Source organism: Durio zibethinus, chromosome 1, assembly GCF_047325235.1.
Source record: "Durio zibethinus cultivar Kanyao isolate XHJ-2024 chromosome 1, ASM4732523v1, whole genome shotgun sequence".
In the NCBI taxonomy this organism is placed as follows: Eukaryota; Viridiplantae; Streptophyta; class Magnoliopsida; order Malvales; family Malvaceae; genus Durio; species Durio zibethinus.
Genome location: NC_143162.1, coordinates 3,767,592 through 3,791,637, shown reverse-complemented (window position 1 = coordinate 3,791,637; position 24,046 = coordinate 3,767,592). Strand labels below are relative to the sequence as shown.

The window sequence follows — 24,046 nt, the reverse complement described above, 5'->3', positions numbered from 1 at the left end:
TTTATTTATTTATTTATTTTTTTGGCAGAACAAATGTGGCTTGTACTTCGCCCAAGCTCTATATGATTGCCTTTGACAAACGGCCAAGTGCGGCCAAACCATGCCCATTTCCATGGCAGCCCATCAAACAAAAAACATTTCATTTTCATCACTCTGACATCAATTTGTATCACGATCAACAACAATCAATGAGATTCACTGAAGTTACATTAGAGTGCCCACCAAAAAGGGTAGTAGTGGGGAAGAACTTCCATTATTACTCCTTTCATACAACTTTAACTCTAACATCAAGACAAGATAACATCAAGAGGAAGAAAAAAGTACTAAAGAAATGAATAAAAGGGATTACAAAGGATTTGACAGATACCAAGAACAAAATGTGAACATTACAAAGTCACAAGGTCACTTTTGATGGTAATTTCTACCAGAGTTGCTTGAGGCTGTTTTGAAGAGCAGGAGTTGAATACACAGCTTGCCATCCTTCCTGTGTAGGGTGAACTGTATCCCAAAAGAATTTTGATTTAGGATTTGAGCAAAGGGTATACTTCTTTTCCCCATGTTCGTCTACACTTCCACATGAAAATCCAGCACTCACTCCAACACAGCATGGCTCAAATGGATTCTCAAATGTTGGAGTACTTACTGCAAAAGACATATTACATGTTGAAAAAGTTCAACTAAAAAAAAAAATACGAGTGAAGAGCAATTTATATATTATTATCACCTTGATGTTCTTCTTTCTGATTGAAAACGTTCCAAAAGGCATTATAAATGTCAAGAACAAAGAAAGAGGTGCTGTTGGTTTCTTTGTTCAAATTGTTCACAGCTTGAAGCAAGAGCTGGTTGTGGAGATCAACAAGGGTGTTTTCAGTTCCGTTGCACTGTTCAAATGAGAATCTTGCGGTGCTTTGAGGGAGGCACCCCAACGGTTGCAGGGCACTCACGGCTATTTTTCTCACTCCCAAGTCGTGGATCCGTTTCAGGTTCACCGTCAGTTGATTCACAACGCTTCCAATGAAGGCCGGAAAACCCTGTCAGGAACAATATATCTTTCAGCAAATTTCTCATTTCAAACCCCCCATTTCATTGCTTTTTACAATAGTTATTAAGAATAATTTAGTGAAAGAGATGGATTTGGAAGCCTAGATTCACACTTTTTAATCAGTTTAGTTACTTGGATTCCTTGCCATAAACAAATAACTATAAGGATTTTTTTTTCTGGTTATGTGTTAAAGCTGGTGACATTATGGCCTAAGCTCTGATGTAAGAGCAGCTGAGCAGGTAAACTCATCAATCACCCGATCTCAAAAACCCTTAATTGTTTTTTCTTTTTTCTTTGTATGCATTCTTTAAATCATAAGAACAAGACAAAGAAACCTGGATATCTTTGAGATCCACCTGACCACACATAATACTGAGACACCACAAAGAACAAATATAATTATGACTCAATGCTTTATAATTGCTAATGTAGAGTTAAAATTTTGTACCAACGAGCACGACAACACCTATGAAAGCACGACAGTCAAATGTTTTACAATTATTTACTCCAGCAAGCTTTGGACGGACCCAAGTTCACTGCAACACAGATATTTAGCTTGGACTAGAGGTACAAGATTCACGGGTTCGCTAAAGCGAAAATGAAGGGTCAGTTTCAGTTGGGTGGCTCAGTTTCTCTTTATAACCAAGCAAGAAAATTATGAACAGCCCAAATTGCTACTAGAAGGAATTGAGCTTGGTCTACAATTAGACGACAATTTGATAAGCGGGTTACCTCCTAAATATCTTTAAATGGCAGACAACTATATATTGGCCCCTTGCATTAAAAAAAAAAAAAAAAAAAAAAAAACCATATATTTGGATCATTATGTGGTAGAGAAACTGTAATTTCAAGTGGGTTCAACAGGTTCAAGGCTTCAAGCATATCATCAATTATATAGTAAGATTCATGACAAGGCATAATAAGATTTAGAGGGACCATTAATTTCAAAGTCTAATAATTGAACCATATTGAATGTGCCTGTCACCGTCTATGGATAAAACACTGACTTTTTTTAAAAAAATTTTAATGAATCAACAATGGATATACATGTAAAGTGATTAGAAATAAGTAAATGTTTTTATTACCGCAGCAGAGCCGTTCCTGGCGATGTAAGTTGAGTAGTCATTGCCTGCAAGACTGACAAGTGCCACAGAAGTTTTCAAGCCCCTCTTGGTGTAGACCGAGTCATTGAGAAGCTGCTCCAAGAAATCGATCTGGGTGGTCATGTTTGGCTCCGCAACCGTCGTGTCAAAAACACCTGTCCCTCCATAAGCAAAGTTCAATCCATACTTCAGCCGACCGGCCAGTTCTTTCCTCCATCTGTATGGAATTGGTGTCTTGATTCCCAAGTACCCGGCTGCTTGTCGAAAAACAAGGAAATCATATATATTTTTTGTAATAAAAAAATAATGACTATATAAATAAGAAAGGTTATTATTAGTAAATTCCGAAGGTTAGCTGTTCTTGCTGGTGTCACTAAAGTGCACATGCTGATAGAGATTATTAATTAGTAATAAAATGGCTGTTGTTGGAAAGCATTAATAGTAAAGTTGATGGGATTAGAAACTAAATACTATATAGAAAAGATAAAGTTTCTTTTAGATTTGATTAACATAAAAAAATGTAAGTAAACTTTGTTTCTGGAAAAGAAATGCTGCCACAGCTCATTTTTGGTCACGAGTTTTGTTTGTAACTTTGGATGGAATTTGAGGTTTTCATACACTGTCGGTGCTAAACCCAAATGAAACAAAGGATAAAGGTATAATCATTACATTCATCCGCCTTTCTCAAGTGATGAAGTTAATCAAAGTGGAATAAGAAAGAATGATTAATAAGGGCATAGAAGCACAGAAAAGAATGATTAATGTTAAATAATGGTGAAGAAACAAAAGCGTACAAAACTTCAAATCACGTGAAAAAGGCGGAACAAGAAGAAAAGACGATAATGATCTGACACAGAATAGAAAGAGGAAATTGCAAGAAGAAAAAATAATAGATGAGCCCCAATAATGTAAAATAAACGGGCAGGAAAGTGATGGACAGAAGCAGGTCAGGGCCTCAGGCTCAGCTCGGTTTAAGTAATTATTATCACAAGAGAAAAAGTGGCAAGCATGGAATGAAGAGGAACCCACCACTGAATTCAATAGTATTTTACAAGAAGAAAAGCAAACCCATTACTTGTACCAAAAAGAAAGAGATAAAGCTAAAGCTCGCAAAGAAAAAACACGCTAATTTTTTATCAGAAAAGGAGAGAAAGAGAGTGGTATACCAATGTAATCAGTCAAGACACGACCATCAGAGAAACGGCCAGCAGGTTTACCAGGAAATGTAATTCCATAAGGAAATTTCCAGGAACTTGCCAAATCTTTCCTGTTGTTGCCTGTATCAGCATAGGAATCTCCAAACACAAACAGCTTCTTGGGTCTGAAAGCAAAGGGTGACACCCTTGAACCTTCAACAACTTGTTGGTGACCTAGAACAATTCAATACACATTAAACAAAGATTAAAATCCCTTCCTGGATATAGCCGTGCAATGAAGTAGAGAGAAATGGAGTCTGTTTTCTGTTACCTAAGAAAAGAGAAATGAAGAAGAAACAGAACAAGGAGAAGAGTAAGTTTTGGATGTCCATGAAAATCAAGAAAGGATCGAACTGTTAAAACTTTGCAAAGAGAGACGGAAGGGTCTTGATTGCTAAATAGCTTAAGCGGGAAGGATATCTTTGGAAGAAAACGGAGAATCTCAACACCTTATATGGTGGGACGTAAAGCTTTCTTTTGTTTTTTTTTTTTTAAGGAGGACTTAAAGGCTTTCATTGTCAAAGTGATCGTCAATATAAATATAGGGAAATAATTAAGCAGACATACGTTTATTAAAAAAAAAGAGGAAAGTTTTTCTCCGAAATTTGTAAGAGTTTATATTTAATATATTATTATTTATATATTATTAATAAATTAAATAATAATAATTTATTAATAAAATAAATCAAATAATAATTATTTATTAATGAATAAATATTTTAAAAAATTTTAATTTATATATATATTTTATTTTAAAAATTAATATTTATTTATTAATAAAATATTTTAATTTATTGATAGTATATAAAATTTATATTAATAATATATTAAAATTATATATTTATTTTTTAGTCTTACGAGTGCAAAACTGAAGCATGAGGTTGAGTTTCATGACCAACACAACTAATAAAATTATTCAAAAAAAACTTCATGAATAATTTGTTTATAATTAAAATTATTGAAATTAAATTCTAATCATTAAATTAAGAGTTAAAAGCTTAGTCAATTTAAAAAAAAATTCAAAATACTAATAATGTGTAATTGTAATACCAAATCAATGGGAAGATGATAAAGAAAAATATAATTAGCCTCCATTAATGAATTTTGTATTATGTTTCCTGCGTTGCTTCAGCACAAGATTTTATTATACATTATAGGGCAATATTTCTGATTTGATTTGGTAATTATTATTATCCTTCAATGATCAATAATAAAGTTTACAAAATCCAACTCTCCTAATTAATATGGAATCGTCTTGAGAAAATTTATTCTACACTTAATTTTTATGTTTCTTATTTGTCCCATCCAATTTAACATTTTAATCTTATAGACTCAATCTCATTAAAATTATCACGTAACTTATGACATGATTTAGTCTACCATCATAAAATTTTAACTCATAATAAAAAACAAAAACTTTTAAATATTTCAATTGCATAAATTTAATTTTTTTTTATTAATAAATTTGATTTTAGTTAGAATTTTATAATTGTGAAATGGAGCCAAATTTAAGTTTGAATCTTAAAATGATCTGATTAAAATTTATTAATGGTGTAATCCAAGAACACATATAATAAAAATGTAAAATGTGCAATTAATTGTTTTTTTTCTTACCTTCAACTAGAGTTTTGTAAAGTGTAAGAGGAAAATTTACGATGAAATAACCTTTCAAGTAAATCTGATAATTCGTATATTCGTATTATGTAAAATATTAAAATTTATATATTTATATCGTAATTTAAATAAAAATTATATGTCATAATTCGTACTAATACGAAGATATAAAATATAAATTTTTTATTTTATTAAATATATATATAATTATTATTATAATTTTAAATTATATTATTTTTATATTTTATTTTTGTATTGCATCGATGTCATGTTTTAAATTATCATATTTACTCCTAAGCACGTGCAATATGCTCTATGTAGAATAAATGAAGTTTTAATCAATTTAAAATTGCCTGCTCTATTGCAAATGTAGAATTCCAAGCACCAAATCAAAACCAGGGACAAGAAGGGAAATACAACTATTTTATTAGTAACGATTATCAAGAGGAGTTTTAAATTAAAGGGTCAGAGTTATACACCAATTCAACAACGACCACGAAGCCCCAAGGAGGCCAAAAAGCTTTAGCAACACTCCAAACACGTGTTCGTGGCTAAATACTAGACGTTTAATTTTTTTTTCTGTTTTCATTTCCTTAGACTGTTCCGCAAGTCAATGAAATTTAACGTAATGGGAAAGTACCTTAAAAGAGAAAAAATCAACTTGCTCGAAATTTCCCAAACAAAGAATTGGCACTAGCAAATTGAGCAAAATCAACGTTTTATGATGCAAATTGAGCTTTGTCATTGGACTTGGTCAGGATTCAGGAATCCAATCCCTCATCAGATGAGATCTATCATATATGCACACTTGCAGGAGTACTCAAGTGGGAATATTTAAGTGGCAAGTAGCAATACGTGTTCGTGGCTAAATACTAGACGTTTAATTTTTTTTTCCATTTTCATTTCCTTAGATTTTTCCGCAAGTCAATGAAATTTAACGTAATGGGAAAGTACCTCAAAAGAGAAAAAAATCAACTTGCTCGAAATTTCCCAAACAAAGAATTGGCACTAGCAAATTGAGCAAAATCAACGTTTTATGATGCAAATTGAGCTATGTCATTGTGTCACGGATCTAAAGAAGAGTCATGAATCTCACATCAAATATAATAGGAGAATCACTGAGATATAAAAAAGGTTCACATCATCTCTTTTTTGTGAGACGCCTTTTGTAGGATAAATTCGTGAGGTCAAGAGAGCCAGAACGGATAATACTTCATAAAAGTATAAACCATAGCAAGTAGGTTGATCCGAGACATTGGATGAGTAGATGCCCGGGTCCCGGAGCCGCGCGAGTTCGGAGCTTAAGTCTCGACCCGTGACAAGTGGTATCAGAGTCAACCCTAAACCGTTTGACTCACGTCAAGCCTCTCGAAGGAGGTAGGCAGGGTGGTCAGCTTCCGTGACGAGGACGTTACGATGTTGAGTGAGGGAGAATGTCACGAACCTAAGGAAGAGTCTTGAATCCCACATCGAACATAATAGGAAGGTCACTGGGGTATAAAAAAGTTTACACTACCTCTTTCTTGTGAGGCATCTTTTGTAGGACAAAACAGTGAGATCAAAAGAGTCAGAGGGATAATACCTCATAAAGATATGAACCATGACAAGTAAGCTGATCCGAGACGTCGGATGAGTGAATGCTCGAGTCTCAAAATTGTATAAATTCAAAGTTTAAGTCTTGACTCGTGATAATTGGACTTGATCAAGATTCAAGAATCCAATACCTCATCAGATGAGATCTATCATATATGCACACTTGCAGGAGTACTCAAGTGGGAATATTTAAGTGGCAAGTAGTATCCTTTTAGCACATTTGATCAAATTAAGTCAAGTAATTAAACTCTTGGTCTTTGATCAAAGAGATAGGAACAGTGAAACATTTTTAAGTAGGTTTTCTGGTGCAATTATTATCACAATTATAGTTGCACAACTAGTTGTGATGACTCGGTTTTATTTATTTTTTAACTCATTTGTTTTATATAATCATTTTAAGAGATAATATTTGATAAATTTTAATTTTGAATCCTAACATTTACAATTTTTTTGTTTGAATTATGATTTCTTGTAAAAAAAAAAAAAAAATGAAAGACCCTCTTTAACTATTTCTGGGCTAAGTTGGTTGGGCTAGCTACAGGAACCACTTTGCTCTTCCCATGTCCATCCTATTTGAAGATGGAAACTAAATTCTGAAACGCGCAAACATGACCTAGGATTACATTTTGCCAATGTTTGGAGCCCAAATGCTCAGTTAGTGGTTTGGTTTGTTGAACTAATTGTTTAAACATACCAAAACCAATACATAATTGTTTAATCTGGTTTCTTGAACTTGGATTGAAAATTCGAAATTGGTTTAGAACATTTTTTGTAGGTTGGGAAGGGAGGTTCGAACACCATTTTTTAAGTAAGAAAATCGTGCATCAATCAACTAAACCACTAGAGAATCGGGATGCAATTGATTTACAACTTTTCAAAACAGAATTTCCATTAAATTTAGGATACTACGGTGGCATATTCAGCACATGATTACGTCTTCTGTTAGCTTTGTTGGATTTATTATTCTTTAAAGCTATTGAAATGTGTTCTTTTGCAATGTCATGTATTCTTTTCAACGCGCTAAGTATTCATTTTTTAGAAAGGGAAATTTATCTGTAAAACATGCATTTTTCCAAAACTGCATACAAAAATTTGATTTTCTCCTTAATTGTGGATTATTATGATAATGACAGTTTTTTATTAGAGAAAATTAGTTTTTCAAGTGATAATGATAGTTTTTAAACACTCAGAATGGGTTGTTCTAATTTTCCATTTAATTGCCAAAGACCTAATAATATATTATTAAACCAACTCAAATGGTTACTTCACCACTCTTAAGAGTTGTCTCTAACACTTGCAAGATTGGGGTTCTCTCACGAATATATCAAAAACCAAATTATAGCAATCACTTGCTCTCTCCATATGATATTTTTCATGGCCTTGACATAATATAGACAATAACTCTCTCTCTCTCTTTTTGGTGGGCAAAATATCTCAATTGAGCAAAGCAGGATTCTACTGATAATTAATTAATTTCTACCTGTTTTTGAAAGGAGTAATCTTGATGACAAGGCCAGGGAAAACATCATCAGGGTCATGTATGTGAGGATTCTCTTCAACAATAAAAGGATCCCCACATTTTTCGCCGATAGTCTGCAAAGTCTCCCCTTCTCCAACCACGTATATTTCATCGCATGGCTTGTTGCTCTTCTGCTGCAGCAGTAGCACCTCCTCACCCCTGTAATATTCCCTTTCACTCGATTCTTCACAGCAGCTCAATGCCAGCATCACTGCCATGAACAAAGCACAGTTCCAAGAAACCTTATCTGCCATTGCACTTGTTGAAGAAACTCGCCCCATCTTCCTTTTTCTTCTTTCCACTTCCAGGGACCAGGGTTCTTGATGAAATGATATTCTGGTGATAATTTTGGAGTTCTAAATAAGATTGAGAAAATGGGTTCGTTTTCTACAGGTGGTTAGTTTGAGACGGTTCTTTCATTGCGGTAGTTGCCTGCGTTAAGGGAAAGAAATACATAAAGAAGTTTGCAAACAAGAGTTGGTTTAACTGCTTTTATTAAATGGGCTTTTGTCAGTGGTCACTTCTTTTGACGTTGCTTCTTTCTATATGCTTTTTGATTGGTTTGTGCTTATGGATTGAACATAAGTTGACTGTAAGCCTGATCAGCTTTGAATTTTGCTTTGAATCTGTGATTTGATTCATGAATCATAAATGCTAAGGTTGACCAGGGCCAGCTAGAGCCTAGCAGCTGTATCTAATAGATGAGGAGGTCGGTCTCGTACAGTTGAAATCCCCAGTGGCTTTAGAGGTTGATACGTTTTATTTGGGGAGGGATTTTTCATATTAATGCAGCAAAGATTAATTAGAGAAGGAAACTATATGGGGTCCAGCTGATCTTTATTTGCATGAAACTGAGCCTTCTTATTTTTTATTTGATGTAAACCTTTGTAACGATGAACATTAGTAGAAAGACCCCAACATTAACATTAAACATGAATGATGAAGCATCATTTACAGTATTTCTGATTAGTTGAGGGTCGTCGAAGTGAATGTTTTTCCAATAAAGAAACGATCCACCAATATTAGGACAATTATTAGCCTTTTAAACCCAAATAAGGGTAGCAAGAGGAGAATAAATTACTAGGAGTGGCCTTTTGGCAGAAAGCAAAAGCAATCCAATCTTTGGGCCATGTTTCAGTATGTCAAGCGGTGTTTCCAGCTTTTATGGTTTCATCAACAGTTTTTTAATATAAATAAGGACTTCATCCACATTGACTGTCCAAGCGACGGATACTGGGGAATAGCCTGTCCATGGGTTGCTACCATTCCATCTGCACCGAATTATGGCATGAATATTAGCAACAATAAAGGCAAATCTAATTGCATTCAATAATAAGCATGCTTGTCTTAGAATACTTTTTTAATCCTTGATCCAACAATGTATGCCCCATGCATATGCCCTGCGTCTCAACCCTCACAACCCCTTTCTTGTATGTGAAGAGATCTGGCCGAACTAGAGCCATGAAACTGACAGGGTCATGGAGGAATATCCCTGGTACCAAAATTTTCAGTTATTCCCTTAAAATAAGACTCAATAAAATTTAGAAGGTGAAGAGAATAAATCAAATTTAGTTCACAATAATTTAAATTTGCAAAAGATTTACCGTATACACCATCTGACTTCACATGCCAATCTCTGTAGAACTTGCACATGTCACTTAGCAGCTGAGCATACCTGCCCTTTGATTGCTTCAATTCGAGGAGGTCATAGTCTAACAGATAAAACATAATGATCTTTGTCAAGAAGACTACCCCTAATAAACAGGCAAAGAAGCTCGTCTGCTAAGAGAAATGACAATTAAGTTCCTACCTGTCATTTTGACTTGGGTTGTAATGTTTATCCCAACAACAACAATATTTGCTCCCGAAGTAAACACAACATCAGCTGCTTCAGGGTCTCCATGAATCTGTAGTCAGACAAATGAATTCAGAATGGTTTCTTAATAGATGTTCAACTACTAAACTTTGATCAAGTAAAAACTAATGTTCTTTGCTGAACAGCCTGTTGCAACTCACACTTATAATGAACAATGGGAGAACATGGTCATGATGAGACGGGAAAGACGAGAAATTGATTTCAACAAGCAAAAGATATTAAACAAGTTTTCTACTGAAAGGAAGTTTCAATGAAAAAGGAGCTCAACTTTAGGAAGACTTTCAATGAAACAGGAACTCAACTTCTTGTAGTTTCTCCTTACAAACGAAAAAATTACTATCCCAAAGGAAATTTTTCAAAAAGAAGGATTTTATGTTACTTACTGTAAGAAAATAAAATTAGGAGCTTTCGTACTTACATTTGCTTCTGCAGCAGGATTCACATTTCCTAATGCAAAGAATGAGCCACCAAGTACAACTATATTTTTCACCTTGCTAGCAAATGAAGAGTCCCTTTTGATTGCCTGGATTCATAACCATGTTTAGGCACATAGTTGTGAAGCCTATAATCATAACAACAATGGAGGAAATTGATAACAAGAATGCAAAGACATACCAATGCCAAGTTTGTCAGTGGTCCAAGTGCAAGTACGGATACTTCACCAGGATATTCAGAGACCTTTTCAACTAAAAATTCAGAAGCACTTCTATCAGATTTCTTTGTTTTAGGAGGAGGTCGAAATATATTCCCCAGTCCATCAGAGCCATGAACAAAGTCAGCAACACGTGGCCTCCCACCCTTTTCAAGAGAAAAAATGGTTAGGCTACAGTAAATACAGAAGATCACAATGCTGAATGCCCAAAAAAGAAGAATATCAAAGCACAATAAATCAGAGAAATCCACAAAAGCCATTTCAACTGGCAATAGCTAGACGATTGCCACATGTTCCACACAAAAGAAAGAAATGCAAGAAAAGAAAATGAAGAGGAAAAACAGTTTTGGAACATCATACACATGTTGAAAGATAGTAAAAATGGGACAAGGGATAGTAAATAGCAAATACTAGAAACAGAAGCAAGTTAACAATAACAGTAAGGTCCTTTCCTTGAACGTAAAATGAAGTATTTTCCAAGCACTTACAATCTAATTTGGACAATGGATGAAGAATGTGCTAGGGAATACCTAAACATTTACCTTAAGAGGTTCAGGGCTGCCTTCTGCTACAGGAATACCTGGACACCCTGCGATCTCACACTATCTTTTTGGACCTCAAAAAGAGGAATTGATCATGAACATATTCCAGAAACATATGAAAACAACAAATAAGAATTTCGAATCTACAAACAAGCACGTACCAGAAGTAATGCATTACGAGTGGCATGTTCCGTAGTCACATTACCAAATACAGTCGTCAAACCTAAGATCTCCAACTCCGGATGTTGGAATGCCATTAAGATCGCCATGCTATCATCTGTTAGTCAAATAAAAGCAAATTCATAAGGATCTTCACCTATCATTTCAATCTTACATAGAGTAGAGAAATCTCAAACAAATGTTCTAAACTCACACACACCCTCATAACTAATCGTGGCAATTAATCAACCTCGCATTCCGTCCCCAACTGCCCTCCCCATTGTTGTCCAAGTGCCACTTTCACTCCTTTACATAGCTCACCGTTTGAAAAATCTATCAAAAAACTGAAACTTTCCTATACAGATCTCACTACACCCGTCTAAATTGAATACTAATTCACCAGAAGAACTTACAGGCTAGATTTTCAACCCTCAGCAATTTACCACGAACTCGGAAAACGGCTTTAACTTTTTTTTTTTTACCTGTAAGCTCAAGAATCATGCTTCTTGCCAAAGCAAAATAATTAATTTCTTTCTTATTTGTTTTCTTAACGAAATTTTGAACTTTTTCACCAATTTTTACGGCTTTTATCAAAATAGAATTGCAAAGAAAAAGATAAAACGAAAAAAAAGATTATTTCTAATTTCATTATTATTCTACTTTATGCAACTAAACATGCTAAAAAAGAAAATTAAAAAAAAGGGAGAGAAACTGACCAATCCCGGGATCGGTATCAATAATGAGCTTGTTCCTGATGGCATGTGAACCAAAAATGTCGTCGTTTCCGCCATTAACGACAATCCCATGGTGAGAAATTTTCTTTATTTCACAATCCATATTCAAACACAAAAATCAAGAGCTCAATCTCCAGAAAACTACTCAATATTCATACAGAGTAGTAGAAATTATATCCAACAATTTAAAATTAATTTAATGAATATGGATGTGAATAAAAAAAATAAATATAAAATTGGGATTTGTCGTGGACAAAGAGGAGACCGCGGCCAACGAAATAAAAGAGTCGGTGAAGAAGATATACTTCTGATTCCCTCGAAAGTGTTTTTATTTTGAAGTTGGGTGGAGAATGCTGACGTCAGGGTCTTTCTTTGAGAAACTGCGAATGGAGGTTTGACAGGTGGATAAATGTGAGTGGATCCAAATCTTGTGCCGATTCTTTGCTTTGCTGGCTGTTTCTGATCTGACAAAAAAGGTTGTACTTAAAAAAAAAATTAGGTGAATGATTTCACAAAAAAAAAAAAGATAACCTTTTTTAATACGTATATATAAGCATTATTATTATTGTTGTTTAACTTTTTAAAACCTTAAGTTTGTCAATATTTTTTAAATGTGGGGTAACGTATATTACTTTGTCAAAAAGTTGATAGATTTTTTTTGGCTAAAAAAATCGGGTTTCAGTCATAAAAATTTGATATTAAATTTATTTTTTATCGAATAATATCAAATCATTGACTATTTTTAAAATATAAATGAATTAATTAATTGGATTAAATTTTAAAGTTTGGTTATTATTCTGGATATATACAAATTGAATTTATTTTGTCAACCATGATTAAGACCACCAATTTGAAAGTGAAATGCGAGAAGATAAGGCCAAAATAAATAGTTTCATAGAAGAGAAAGAAGTCTAATTTTGTACAACCAAAGAATTATATTACTACAAAATGATAAAAACAGGAAACTATCTTTGTCAATGAAAATAATTTTCATAGTTTAAATCGTAAGGCCATTCCGTCGATATCAACGTTATGACACTATTTGACAGCAACAAAGGATAAAAATATTAAATTAATATTATGATTGATTCAATCGATTAAAATTTATTTTATTTAATAAAAAAATTTTGAATTTAAATTTTATTGATGATTATTTATTTAAATTATTTAAAATATATGATTTATAATCACTTATCTTAAATTATTAGGTACATAACATCTTATCTTGACATTTAAAATTGAATAATTTATTTACCTCAAATTTTATATTAAAAAAATTAATATTTGATAAATTATTATTAATAGCATATTATACGTATTTGTCTCATTCAAAAGAAATTAAAAAAAACCTATAATACTATAATTTTATTTTTTTTCTTTCCAAAGAAAAAAAGGCCGACGGATGGTAATGGAAAATACATATAAATACCAAAATACAAACGGCAAAATTTGTAACTAAATTATAAAAAAATATTTATTTTGTTATAATTGAATGGATGTTGAAACATGGGCGTACTTAGAGCTGAATAACCCGCAACGTAGCACATTGCAACGGATACTCAGAAGAGACTAACTTTAAAAAAAAAAATAAATGGGATACGGCGTATGGTCCGATGATCAGGGCAGTCAGCATAATTGAATATCCTCAGCACATGCTTGAGTCCACATCCGAACCTGTCTACTCCTTACACCAATTTCCCCCCTATCCGACAACATACTCAAATCAAAACTATTCTAAATCTTCTTTTTTTTTGTTGAATTTTATTTCTAATAATTGCAACAAATTAATTACTTATATTAAACTCCACAAGCACAATTAGATTCAACTACAATTTTTAACCCTTTGCTTTTACCCAAGATTCTTTCATTTCCAAAAACTAGAGATACAATCACGGTTTGGTTTTTGGCAAATTTTCTGCAAATATCTTACTGCATGCCCTGCCCGCCGTGTCACAATTGAAAAAGCAGCCATCGCTTTGCCTGTGCAATTAGACTAGATGCTGAGATAATGAACATTGGTGATGAATACAATATCCGACGGCACCAACTTGTTAAATTTTAAAAATCCTCAACGTAGCTCCGAGGTGGCATTGGAGATGTATGTGCACATAGAATCTTCAAAATTCATCTATGCGCATCCTAGGTAGAGCAAAAAAGTTTGGTTCTTCTGCAGCGTTGATATTATTTACAGGCAATTGATCCTGCATAAAATGAGAAAAATGGACATCAAGAAAAAGGAAACCTCTACAATTAAGTTTGAAAAATGCAACAGACTGCCAGCATATAGCAATCAGTTCATGCTCATTAGTCATGACACTGCATGACAGGTTCCTCTCTCTTTGATAAAACATGACTGGTATTTCAAATCCAACCTTTCTCGGCAAGCAAAATAAGACTGGCTCATTACATTCCCAGGAGCACCTCCTGTTATATAACATATGTGACCTAAAACAAACCTATAATATTACAAACTATATAGGAACACAAAAAAAAAAAAACTTGGTTGAATTGCTGAAACAGTATTTACCAATAAATAATATTCTCTACAATTTAACAGTTCATTCCATGGTTTTAATGTAGCTAAGGATCAATAGAGACCTAAGTCAAGCACCATTCCTATATTAAATTAAATGCTGATTGCTGAGTATATGTATCTTATGTAGACCCGATCGATAATTGCAATACCTTCAATGGAAAATAGTTTCTGACATGCAACACTGTCAAAAAAGGAGCCTCATGTTACTTCTCGTACTTTAACATTTGGTGAGCCCAAGATATTAGCAGCTGCTTTTCCAAGGTTACCCTTTGCATTTACAGCAGCTTGACCAACAAAGTGCTTAGCATTGGCTGCCTCACTCACTAAGATTGATTTCTTTATCTGCCAAAGAGAAACACATATCAGATATACAACAAGAAGAAAGTTCACTAGAAAGCCACGATCTCCTTTTGATTAAAAAATGCAAGCCTACCCATAGCTTAACATAATGTCAAGGGCATATTATCTCTTTCTTCACAAACTCATAAATGTAAAAAATACAAAACACCAATACATTTGAATTAATTCATATGGCATGAAATGGGAAATATAAAGAGGCCAAAACTTACCACTGCAAGCCGCTCTTTGTGAACCTCATTTGTAAGCTGCAAAACAAAGAGAACCACAATGAAAATTCATAAATCTAAATCTGCATACAATTAGATTCCCCTTGCAAACAGCTGCACATCCAACATCACCCTTATGGATAAAAGAGAATAATTTACCAGTTTCCTGTAAGTCTTAATCTCATCACCACTAAATCCCGGAAGAGTCATATTCCAGTTTCTTTCTGTATCAAGCCATAAAACAATAAAAGTTGGCGTACTAGATGTTGGAAGGGGAAAAACAAACCAAAGAGGATAATTTACAGAATAACTAACCAAGATGAAGGAGAATGTCTTTCGCTTCCAATGTATCTGATTTTCTATGCTTAGCCAGTGAGCAACCAAATGTCGTGATCTGTTGAAGGAAAAATAGAAAAACAAAAAGAAAAAGGATTGGATGATGATCATATCAGCTATCAGCAGTTTATAGAATGAAGTAGAAAGTGCAATATTAAGTGGCATACTACCCAAGTAAAATGCAGCGAGAAAAACCCAAGACAACAACAGAGGAAAAAAAAATTCAAAACATCCTAATTGAACAAGGCAACTCTCCCAACATAATTGCACTTTTCATACCAACCTCTGACAGAGAAAGCCTGGAATATAGGGTCCTATTTAGGTGTGGAATGAAACTTATTGTTCTTAAAATTTTGAAGACATTCTACAAAATTTATCAAAGTCCATGTTTAACTTCAATTAGCTGATCAACCTATTCAATGCAACAAATCAGAAAGGACAAGAAGAAAAATATTTAGGTTCAGTTCACATTTTCCCTTGTTAAAAGGATAAAATAAAACTAATAAGCCACTTTTACATTGTTTTCACATAGAGAAAAATATGCATAATCCTGGTGAAATAAAATTTAAGAAATGTATTAATAAGAAAATCATAGTTGAAAAGTCCTTATGTATTTTGGTATCTGCCCAACCCAAGTGTATGTATAATGAATTCTTTGAATATAAGTTCAAAAACTCACAGAATCCACAAAGTCTTCTGCAATATCCACAAGAATATCTTCAACTTCGGGATCCAACTTCTCAGATGGATCAATCTGCACAAGAGAAAACCAAGTCATATTTAGAGATAGAGAAGCATGGAACGCCATAAGAACTCTATAAGAACCAAACACACACACACACACACACACACATTGCAGTCTGGATGTGAAAAGACCTGCCTTGAAATAATCATTTAAAATATGGCTAGAGAAAATTGATATTCTGAAAATTCCATTCATCGAAACAAAATGCCGAACATCCATATGTCATTAGAATCCTCAATGATTGATGATCATGAATTTTTATATTGGTCATGGACAGAGACAAATTACTAATATAAAAATGTTGAAATGGAATAACACAATATCCCTTGACTACAAATCAAATAAATAAAGAGAGTTTAGAGATATTAATGGGTATAACACAACATATTTGTGGAGAAGAAGAGAAAATTTGTTCAATACCATTAACACTTTTACATACAGTACATGTGAAGCTTTAGTGAATTTTAATCATTTCTTATATGGCATAAGTTGCTGAATACCTTTTTTTCACATCATATAGATTTGGTAGATATAATCTTTATTTCATATAGAATAAGTTGATATGATCTTACTATACCTCAGTATAATCCTAAGGATCAACAATGCAAAGCTAGGTCCAATATAGTTCACCTGGTTAACAAGCTCATGAATGCTTCTTTTGCTAAGAATCCTACCACCAGACTCATCAGTTTCTGTAATAGCTGCTTTATTTTGGTTCGGCGGATGGACTGTGCTTGTTTGTACCATTGCAAGAGAAGCAGGCTTTTGATTTGCAGAACCCACACCTCTTGAAACTTGTTGATGGGGCAAAGATTGTGAGGCCCTTGATTGTGAAAATTGTTGTCCGAAATGTTCCTGCTGCTGCTGTGATGGTATAGACTGTGGCACCTGAGGAGACGATACGTGCTGTTGTTGTGAAACTGTTGGCAAGGAATGATGTTGCTGATGAATATGTGACCTTTGCTGCAAGGATGGTGAGTTAATCTGCGGTCTATATGAATGGGGTGGCAGAGGAGGCTTCCCTTGGGATCCAGAAGACAGCCATGGCTGACTAGGGGATTGCATAGTTTGTGCTGTAGTTGGTGTTGAAGAACCTGAAGAACCAACAGCTGACGCTCTCATAATGCCATGCCCTTGGAAATTCTACAAAAAGTTAAAAAGAAATAAATCAGTCACATACTACCGCTAAAATAGACATGAAACCCAAATTCACCCAGCATTTATAATTAAGATGACAACAATCTGTTAAATGGTAGACAGTAACACTTTAGCTTTTTTTAGGAAATCCTTAAATCAGCTTATTTCAACCTACCAATATGGTATTCAAACTAAGAAAAAAATTTAAAAAATAAAATAAAATAAAAGGAGAGGAAGAAAGAGACAAATTTCCAAACTCAGCTAAGATTTCGCAGACAATTCTTAAAATTCTAAAACAATAATAAGACTTCTATTGGAATATGCTGAACCTGCCATACATTGCAACCATAGCAGCAAATATAGGAAACACAAAAATCAATGTCATTTAATTCACATGCAAAAGTAAACAAATTTACAAGGCCAGTAGATAAATAAAATACATTAATCCTTTAACAGAGTACTAACTTGAATGGCAGGGGACTGGCTAGTCGGTGAAGAAGGTGGTCTAAGAGATGATTGCACAGGCCTTTGTTGATACTGAGCAGAAATTCCAGATGGCCTCATTTGAGAACTTGAAGCAATTGATGATCCAATCCCCATTCCTTGCATTGTCGGCCTTACCTATTAAAAAATCAAAACAAAAGCAAAATTTTAACATCAAAATCTTAAAAGTTGTAATTAGAAGAAAGCAAAAGCTTAAAACCCTACCTGGGAAGCATTGGAACTAGAAGCTCCGCCCAAGGAACGGCCAAAAGAACCCGAAAACGAAGTGGGTTGGGAAGGTGAAGGAGATGGAGGAGAAGGACTAGAATGCGACGAGGGAACACCTAAGGCAATGCTGCCACTCGGCTGAGAGGAAAGAGTAGGCGAAGGGATCGATGAGACGGAGGGAGAAGAGGAAGAGAAATGGGTGAAGTGGGAGGAGTCCTGTTGCCAGGGCCTCGCGAATGCGGCGGCGGTGGGTCTGGGCAGAGAAGTGGGGAGAGTTGGTTTCGGTTGCGGTGGCTGTTGGGGTGGGGATGGTGTTGGGGACGGTAAGGGTTTTGGGATTGGGGCGGGGTTAGGGGTGGTCGATGTTGAGGTCGAGGTTTGGGTTGGTTGTTGTTGAATTGGTGGCGTTAGCGGCTGCGTGGGTGTTGGTTGTGATGGTGGAGGTTGTTGTGGCTGTTGAGGTGGGTCAGTGGTGGAAGAAGGAGCATTAGGGGTTGGCTGAGGCTGTTGCAGTTGCTGTTCGTCCATGACCAGTGGCAGGTAAGGAAAGTTAAATGTCGGTTTGTGAACCGGAGCGGGGTTGTCGTATTTATCTATCTATAACATAAAAATTGTTGCTAGGATTCTTATTCATGGACAATAGCCCATTTTTGTGGACTCACTTTGGGCCAAGTTCATCTTTTTTTTTTTTGCATTATTTTTCCTTCTATACAATCTTGAAGAAGGGACTGATATTGAAATCCCAACAGAAATTAGGAATCTGCTAGACGATTGAAAAGGAATTTGATGCTTTGACGAAAAAATATTGTGTTTTGAAAGAGAATAATATGAAAAAACTGTGGTTAGTTTTTTTTTTGTACTTGTAAAATGTTTGACTGGTCAAATGACATAAAATCAATATGAATTTATAAAAAAAAATAAAAAAAAATTATAAAATATAAAATTAAGGATATGGTCATCTTTTCACTTTAAAAATAATTACTCATTTGGAAAAAACCTGTCCATTTTTTTTAAATAATACCCACTCTCTTAAATATTATTCTCTTTTAAAACACATTTTTTTCAAATCATCATTTTTTTTTTGTTTGTCCAAGTATTAACCAAACTTGTTTAAAAAAAAAAAACAAAAAAGAATTTTTTTTCTTCTGATGTATGGATTTGAACAGTTGTGATTAATTTTTAATACTAACATCATTTTTTCTTCATTCTTTTTCTTCTTTAAACGAGTTAAAGTAAATAGAAATTGAGGGGTTAAAAACAACTTAAAAAACAATCCATTTTTGCAAAGACTTATAGTCCATATGTGCCACTTCTTAGCTCTTATCAATTTATCTTTTTTTTTTTTTTTTGGTTTATGTAATGTTGAATAGTTATACAATATGATTCTTTCTCATAAATTTCATTATATTTGTCTTAAAATTTGAATTCAACATCCTTTAAGAAAAATTTTAAACTCTAATCGATTATATGTTATTTTGAGAATTTATCGGCTTTTTTTTTTAATATAGCATTGTTGATATTTCCATATGGAGCTACTTTTTTCCAAAATTATGTATGGAATTGTCACCAAAAAAAAGGTATTGAGCATTGTTCGAATCAACCTGCAATGTGAAAATAAAATTTTGATCGAGGGATTCATACTACTTCCACAAGGAAACCAGTGGCATTTGCTATAAAACTGCTTAACCTGTTGCTGGCGATAGAAAAGGATGCAAACGACCACTGCCCACATATCAGACGTGAGCAGAGACAGATTAAACGCTGTGGCTTCGCTCAACCGCAAGTAAAATAAATACCAAAAATTAGTGGCACCATGCAACCATTGACGTTTCTTATAATAGAAGGCATTTTCCCCATCATATAGCCATAAATGTACTTGATAAGAATGGGAAGATGAGAAAGATGGTGACACTGATGGTAAAACCAAAACACTTTCCTAAATAATCTTTCATATTGTTTGAATTTCAATTATAAAACTTACCTTGAGAACGAAGGGCATGATGGAGTAGAACATAAAACTTGACAAGGTGAATCCAACAAAGGCTAGTATCTGGAAAGAAAAGACAGCAAAACAAGACATTCTGGGCTGAATAACACAGAATGTACTTGGATATGCAATAATGGAATCATCTGGGACATGATATCATCAAATGCAACGGCTAAATCACAATTCTTACAAGAATAGATTATTTAAAATATCCTTAGACCAAGTTACAGATTCCAGGCTCTTTAGCTCAAATATGGATCTAATTAGAGAAGGTTATGGAATTAAAAGTATATTTTTCAATGAATATTGAATGATAGCGAGTATGACACTTAAGGGAAGGATACAACTCAAGAAAGCTCACTAGCATCCCGAAAAGACCAATCATGGAAACCACTTCAACACGATCTTTTTTCTTGACACCAATTTAGAAATGAAAAAGAAGACAAGTTAAACGGTCAAAGAATGTAATTTTTAATGATAATAGTAGTATCAACAGTACTGGCCTTGGATACTATATTCAAGAAGAAAAAGAAAACTAATTAGATAAATAAGATTATAGATGCCCTGGTTTATCCCACTAACATAAATAAACTGCCTTTGGAGAAGGAAATGGAGTCAGAGTTCCATAGATTTACCAACCTCACCAACATTGCTCACGGAAAAGAAGAGTATGTCAGCAATGAAAAGTGCACCTCCCGCAAAAGGCTTTTACCACCTTTAAAATGGGAATGTGACTGGGAATGATATATCATACATTGATAATGGTCAATGATCAACAAGTGCTTAGTTTAATCGATTAAAGTCATTCTTCTCGACGAAGAGATCTTAGGTTCGAGTTTTGTCGGTAATCATTTGTTGGGATCATCTCAAATGCACAACTTACAGTCACCTGTCTTAGGCTGTTAGGTATGACATATTTTGTCTTGACCTGAGAGACTGAGCAGTCTATCTACCCCGAATTTTTTTTTACCCAAAAATATAATAAAAATAATGGTCAATGGATATAAAGCTGTTGATAGCATTAAGGCTGTCTAATATTTCTCTTTGAAATTACTAAAAGTATGGGTGCAAAGAAACAAGTACCTAAGTGCAGAAAACTCTAACTACTTCTATTAATGGCATGCCAAATTACAGATTAAAGCATCCATAAAGAAACACCAGTTGAAAATAGTACTTTAAAATATTATTTATCAAGCAAATGGACAGACTTGGACTGAGAGAGCAGCGAAGAATGTCACCACCCACCGCAGTCTCAAAAGAGGAGCACTAGACCAAGACCAAGCACACAGGGAGCTGCACCAATTAACTGCCATAGAGAATATCTGGTGCCTGTGAAGATATATGTGAAAATTATTACATATAATATGGCCCAGCAGTCCAACAGTGTCACACTAGTGGTTGAGGAGAACTGGAATGCTTTATTAACTTCATAGAAGCAACAGGAAGGCTCTTCATCACGGTGATTGACAGTAACGTATAAGTATAATTCAGGTAACGTATATCCAAATTGAACCCCATCCTGCCTAGATTTTTCTATGAGAACATGCAGTTGACAAAATCAGCCGAACTTCTGAATTATCTTGGACTCTGCATATATTACTTTAAGTAAACATGATTTGCTTGTAAATTCTTACATTATTATTTTTCAGTTCTCAGCACTTACCGCTCAAATGTGATTATATATTGCCACATTAATTTCTAACCAGCTGTTAGCTATCTATCCCGATCACCCCATCTTTCATATATATATAGTTTGCAATTCTCAGCTTTCATGCCCAATAAGGCCATTCGTCACAGGCCATTTAATGCATGTGTTTTGATAGAATATGAGATGTGAGCTACTACTACTACCAAGGTAACTCCCTTGAACATCAACAAAGCCGAGGGCGAGAGACCAATACCAAGGAATCTGCAAACAGAACAGGATTCAAGTTTCATCACCAATTCTCAGCTTGAGTATTACACAAAGTTTCAATTAAGTACAACAGAATTTTAAAAAATGAAAAAGATTGATCAATGTGATATTTTAATGCATGATACCACTACCTTTCTCTTTTTCAAAATGAAATCCTCAAACAAGCCAAAAAGAAGAAATCACTTGAGATGGTCTTGTGTTTTCTACTTCCCCAAATAGAAGATTTACAATTAAAATCACTTTATATCTATCTTTTTACACAAAACTCAGCGACCAGACATATGAATGTGTAATTGTATCCATTTGATAGTGGAGTTTATAAGTGATTAGGTAGAAAATTACCCTTGTTTCTATTGGGATTTGCTTTAAATCTCATAATCTCATATTAAAAGTTAAGTGAAGTTATAAAATCACTTTATATCTATCTTTTTACACAAAACTCAGTGACCAGACATATGAATGTGTAATTGTATCCATTTGATAGTGGAGTTTATAAGTGATTAAGTAGAAAATTACCCTTGTTTCTATTGGGATTTGCTTTAAATCTCATAATCTCATATTAAAAGTTAAGTGAAGTTATAAGAGTTTGAGTTTATCTTATATTTCATATTGAGAGTTTAGTAAATGTATAAAGAGTATTACTCTTATAAAAAAATATTTTGAATTTAGTTTAGTAACCTCGTATAATTAAACACGAAGAGAATAAATGTAATTGAATTTTAGATTAATTTTTAAATAAGAAATTTTTGGTGATTTTTTTCATTCTAAAGCACCGGTTTAGTTGATTTTACCAAGAGTGGCTATTAAAGAAGAAGTAAAGCTCGTAAGTGCTAAAACAAAAGAAACAACTTGACCCAGAAAAAGTCTGAACAAATTATTCAATATTACATGGCTTTTGAATCAGTTGCCCGCAGCATTCCAGTTCAATTTTTGTCAAAAAATCGTTTAAAATTTAAAAGAGTTCTCGAAATTTGGGTTAGTAAGGTTGCTGTCCTAACCCTGAAAGCATAAGAAAATGATGTTAACGTCAAAGGAAAGGATTTTAAAGCTGATTTTCTAAAGCTTGAGTACTTACTAGCTAACGTTCTTGGGTTAATATTTTGGCGGACTTTGGCAGCAGAAGAGCACGTTCCTAATAGGTTCGAGGGAAAGCTGTCTCGCCCATAGTTGAAAGTCACCGTCTTAGCACCACTTGACACCGTCGTCACTAGCAAGAACTGCATTTTGACGAGAAATTAAAGCAAGATCTTTTCAGATTTGATGATTTGCATGTTCACCTTGATACCAAGTTATTTAACACAATATGTTCATTAATAACTAGAATTTGAACCTGCTTCGTCTGGCATTATTTTTCATGATTCTGTTTAGTGATCGGATGTTAATTCACGGTTTAAGGGTTTTTTCTTCCTTCCCTTCCGTCCGGGTTCACTCCAGATAATTCTATTTTTTATTTTATTGTTTTGGTTTTTAAAATGTTAATTTGGGAATTGATCGCGTATTAGTTAATTTTGATAAAATAATTTTTCTTTTTAGTAACATTTTATTTATAATTTTTTATTACAATCATATAATTGTTTAATTATAATAAAAAATATATGAAAATTCACTACTTATAAATAATAATTTCATATAAATTTTTGATAAATCTCATATAGTTATAAATTATAATTGATTAATTATAATATAATTATTATAATTGATATGTTCTTTCTTTTGTTACTTTGATTTGGTAATTAGATATTAATTTTTGTTGGCCAACTATCTTAGTTAGATTGACAAAAAAAAATTCTTAACCCAACTCATCACCATTTGAATACATCATTATGTTATATAATCATCCACGTTTAAAATATTAAGACTAGAAATTTATGTAAAATATATTTTTTCGTTTTTTATTTTATTTATTGACATCTTTAATCCAAATTATTCTATTTATAGACTTTAATTTTAATTATTTTTTACTAATAAAAAATGTTGATTAATATATGTAACTTTAAAGTCGTAATTGACATCTCCTATCCTTAAAATAACAAATCGGCTACCCAATTCAATCACGTTAATCAAGCCTATGCGGACAGCCAAA

General features: G+C 33.6%; 4 protein-coding genes and 1 pseudogene across 7 annotated transcripts; all 5 read right to left on the bottom strand.

Moving 5' to 3' along the window:
• Positions 1–204: 204 nt before the first annotated feature.
• LOC111311738 (GDSL esterase/lipase At5g03610) lies at positions 205–3,855 on the bottom strand. Its single transcript, XM_022911388.2, has 5 exons — positions 3,613–3,855; positions 3,312–3,515; positions 2,128–2,399; positions 725–1,031; positions 205–642 (listed from the first exon to the last, which is right to left on the bottom strand). The coding sequence occupies exons 1-5, from the start codon at positions 3,671–3,673 to the stop codon at positions 422–424; spliced, it is 1,065 nt and encodes a 354-aa protein (XP_022767123.1). The 5' UTR covers positions 3,674–3,855; the 3' UTR covers positions 205–421.
• Positions 3,856–7,885: 4,030 nt separating this feature from the next.
• LOC111311737 (uncharacterized) lies at positions 7,886–8,486 on the bottom strand. Its single transcript, XM_022911387.2, has one exon. It carries the CDS (start codon positions 8,346–8,348, stop codon positions 8,025–8,027), a length of 324 nt encoding a protein of 107 aa, XP_022767122.1. The 5' UTR covers positions 8,349–8,486; the 3' UTR covers positions 7,886–8,024.
• Positions 8,487–8,967: 481 nt separating this feature from the next.
• URH1 (uridine-ribohydrolase 1) lies at positions 8,968–12,333 on the bottom strand. Of its 2 annotated transcripts, XM_022911386.2 has the most exons (9): positions 12,013–12,333; positions 11,299–11,414; positions 11,138–11,197; positions 10,559–10,741; positions 10,362–10,466; positions 9,878–9,974; positions 9,672–9,779; positions 9,424–9,559; positions 8,968–9,338 (listed from the first exon to the last, which is right to left on the bottom strand). In XM_022911386.2, the coding sequence occupies exons 1-9, from the start codon at positions 12,131–12,133 to the stop codon at positions 9,230–9,232; spliced, it is 1,035 nt and encodes a 344-aa protein (XP_022767121.2). In that variant the 5' UTR covers positions 12,134–12,333; the 3' UTR covers positions 8,968–9,229. The 2 variants fall into 2 exon arrangements, with proteins under 2 accessions (XP_022767121.2, XP_089615504.1); XM_089759378.1 differs by lacking the exon at positions 11,138–11,197 and having other exon boundaries at positions 12,013–12,322.
• A 1,153-nt stretch (positions 12,334–13,486) lies between these two features.
• Positions 13,487–18,625, bottom strand: LOC111311735 (transcription initiation factor TFIID subunit 12-like). 3 transcript variants are annotated; one of them, XM_022911383.2, is made up of 9 exons: positions 18,059–18,625; positions 17,816–17,971; positions 16,844–17,356; positions 16,148–16,222; positions 15,448–15,526; positions 15,292–15,356; positions 15,136–15,171; positions 14,716–14,908; positions 13,752–14,231 (listed from the first exon to the last, which is right to left on the bottom strand). In XM_022911383.2, the coding sequence occupies exons 1-8, from the start codon at positions 18,587–18,589 to the stop codon at positions 14,765–14,767; spliced, it is 1,599 nt and encodes a 532-aa protein (XP_022767118.2). In that variant the 5' UTR covers positions 18,590–18,625; the 3' UTR covers positions 13,752–14,231; positions 14,716–14,764. The 3 variants fall into 3 exon arrangements, 2 of the variants coding, with proteins under 2 accessions (XP_022767118.2, XP_022767119.2); XR_016341473.1 differs by lacking the exon at positions 15,292–15,356 and having other exon boundaries at positions 13,487–14,231; XM_022911384.2 differs by lacking the exons at positions 13,752–14,231; positions 15,292–15,356 and having other exon boundaries at positions 14,404–14,908.
• Positions 18,626–18,767: 142 nt separating this feature from the next.
• Positions 18,768–23,186, bottom strand: LOC111310590 (uncharacterized; annotated as a pseudogene).
• Positions 23,187–24,046: the final 860 nt, after the last annotated feature.

What these genes read in the sequence shown, in the direction of transcription:
- LOC111311738 (XM_022911388.2), bottom strand. Translation starts at nt 3,673, where the DNA reads ATGGACATCCAAAACTTACTCTTCTCCTTGTTCTGTTTCTTCTTCATT. An exon ending in CTTCATTTCTCTTTTCTTAG is followed by an intron (nt 3,516 to 3,612) that starts GTAACAGAAAAC and finishes GAATTGTTCTAG; the next exon opens with GTCACCAACAAGTTGTTGAA. An exon ending in TGTCTTGACTGATTACATTG is followed by an intron (nt 2,400 to 3,311) that starts GTATACCACTCT and finishes TTCGACAAGCAG; the next exon opens with CCGGGTACTTGGGAATCAAG.
- URH1 (XM_022911386.2), bottom strand. Translation starts at nt 12,133, where the DNA reads ATGGATTGTGAAATAAAGAAAATTTCTCACCATGGGATTGTCGTTAAT. An exon ending in AACCCAAGTCAAAATGACAG is followed by an intron (nt 9,780 to 9,877) that starts GTAGGAACTTAA and finishes TTTATCTGTTAG; the next exon opens with ACTATGACCTCCTCGAATTG. An exon ending in GAAGTCAGATGGTGTATACG is followed by an intron (nt 9,560 to 9,671) that starts GTAAATCTTTTG and finishes TTTTGGTACCAG; the next exon opens with GGATATTCCTCCATGACCCT.
- LOC111311737 (XM_022911387.2), bottom strand. Translation starts at nt 8,348, where the DNA reads ATGGGGCGAGTTTCTTCAACAAGTGCAATGGCAGATAAGGTTTCTTGG.
- LOC111311735 (XM_022911383.2), bottom strand. Translation starts at nt 18,589, where the DNA reads ATGGACGAACAGCAACTGCAACAGCCTCAGCCAACCCCTAATGCTCCT. An exon ending in CAGAAGACTTTGTGGATTCT is followed by an intron (nt 15,527 to 16,147) that starts GTGAGTTTTTGA and finishes TTCCTTCAACAG; the next exon opens with ATCACGACATTTGGTTGCTC. An exon ending in ACAAAGAGCGGCTTGCAGTG is followed by an intron (nt 14,909 to 15,135) that starts GTAAGTTTTGGC and finishes TCTCTTTGGCAG; the next exon opens with ATAAAGAAATCAATCTTAGT.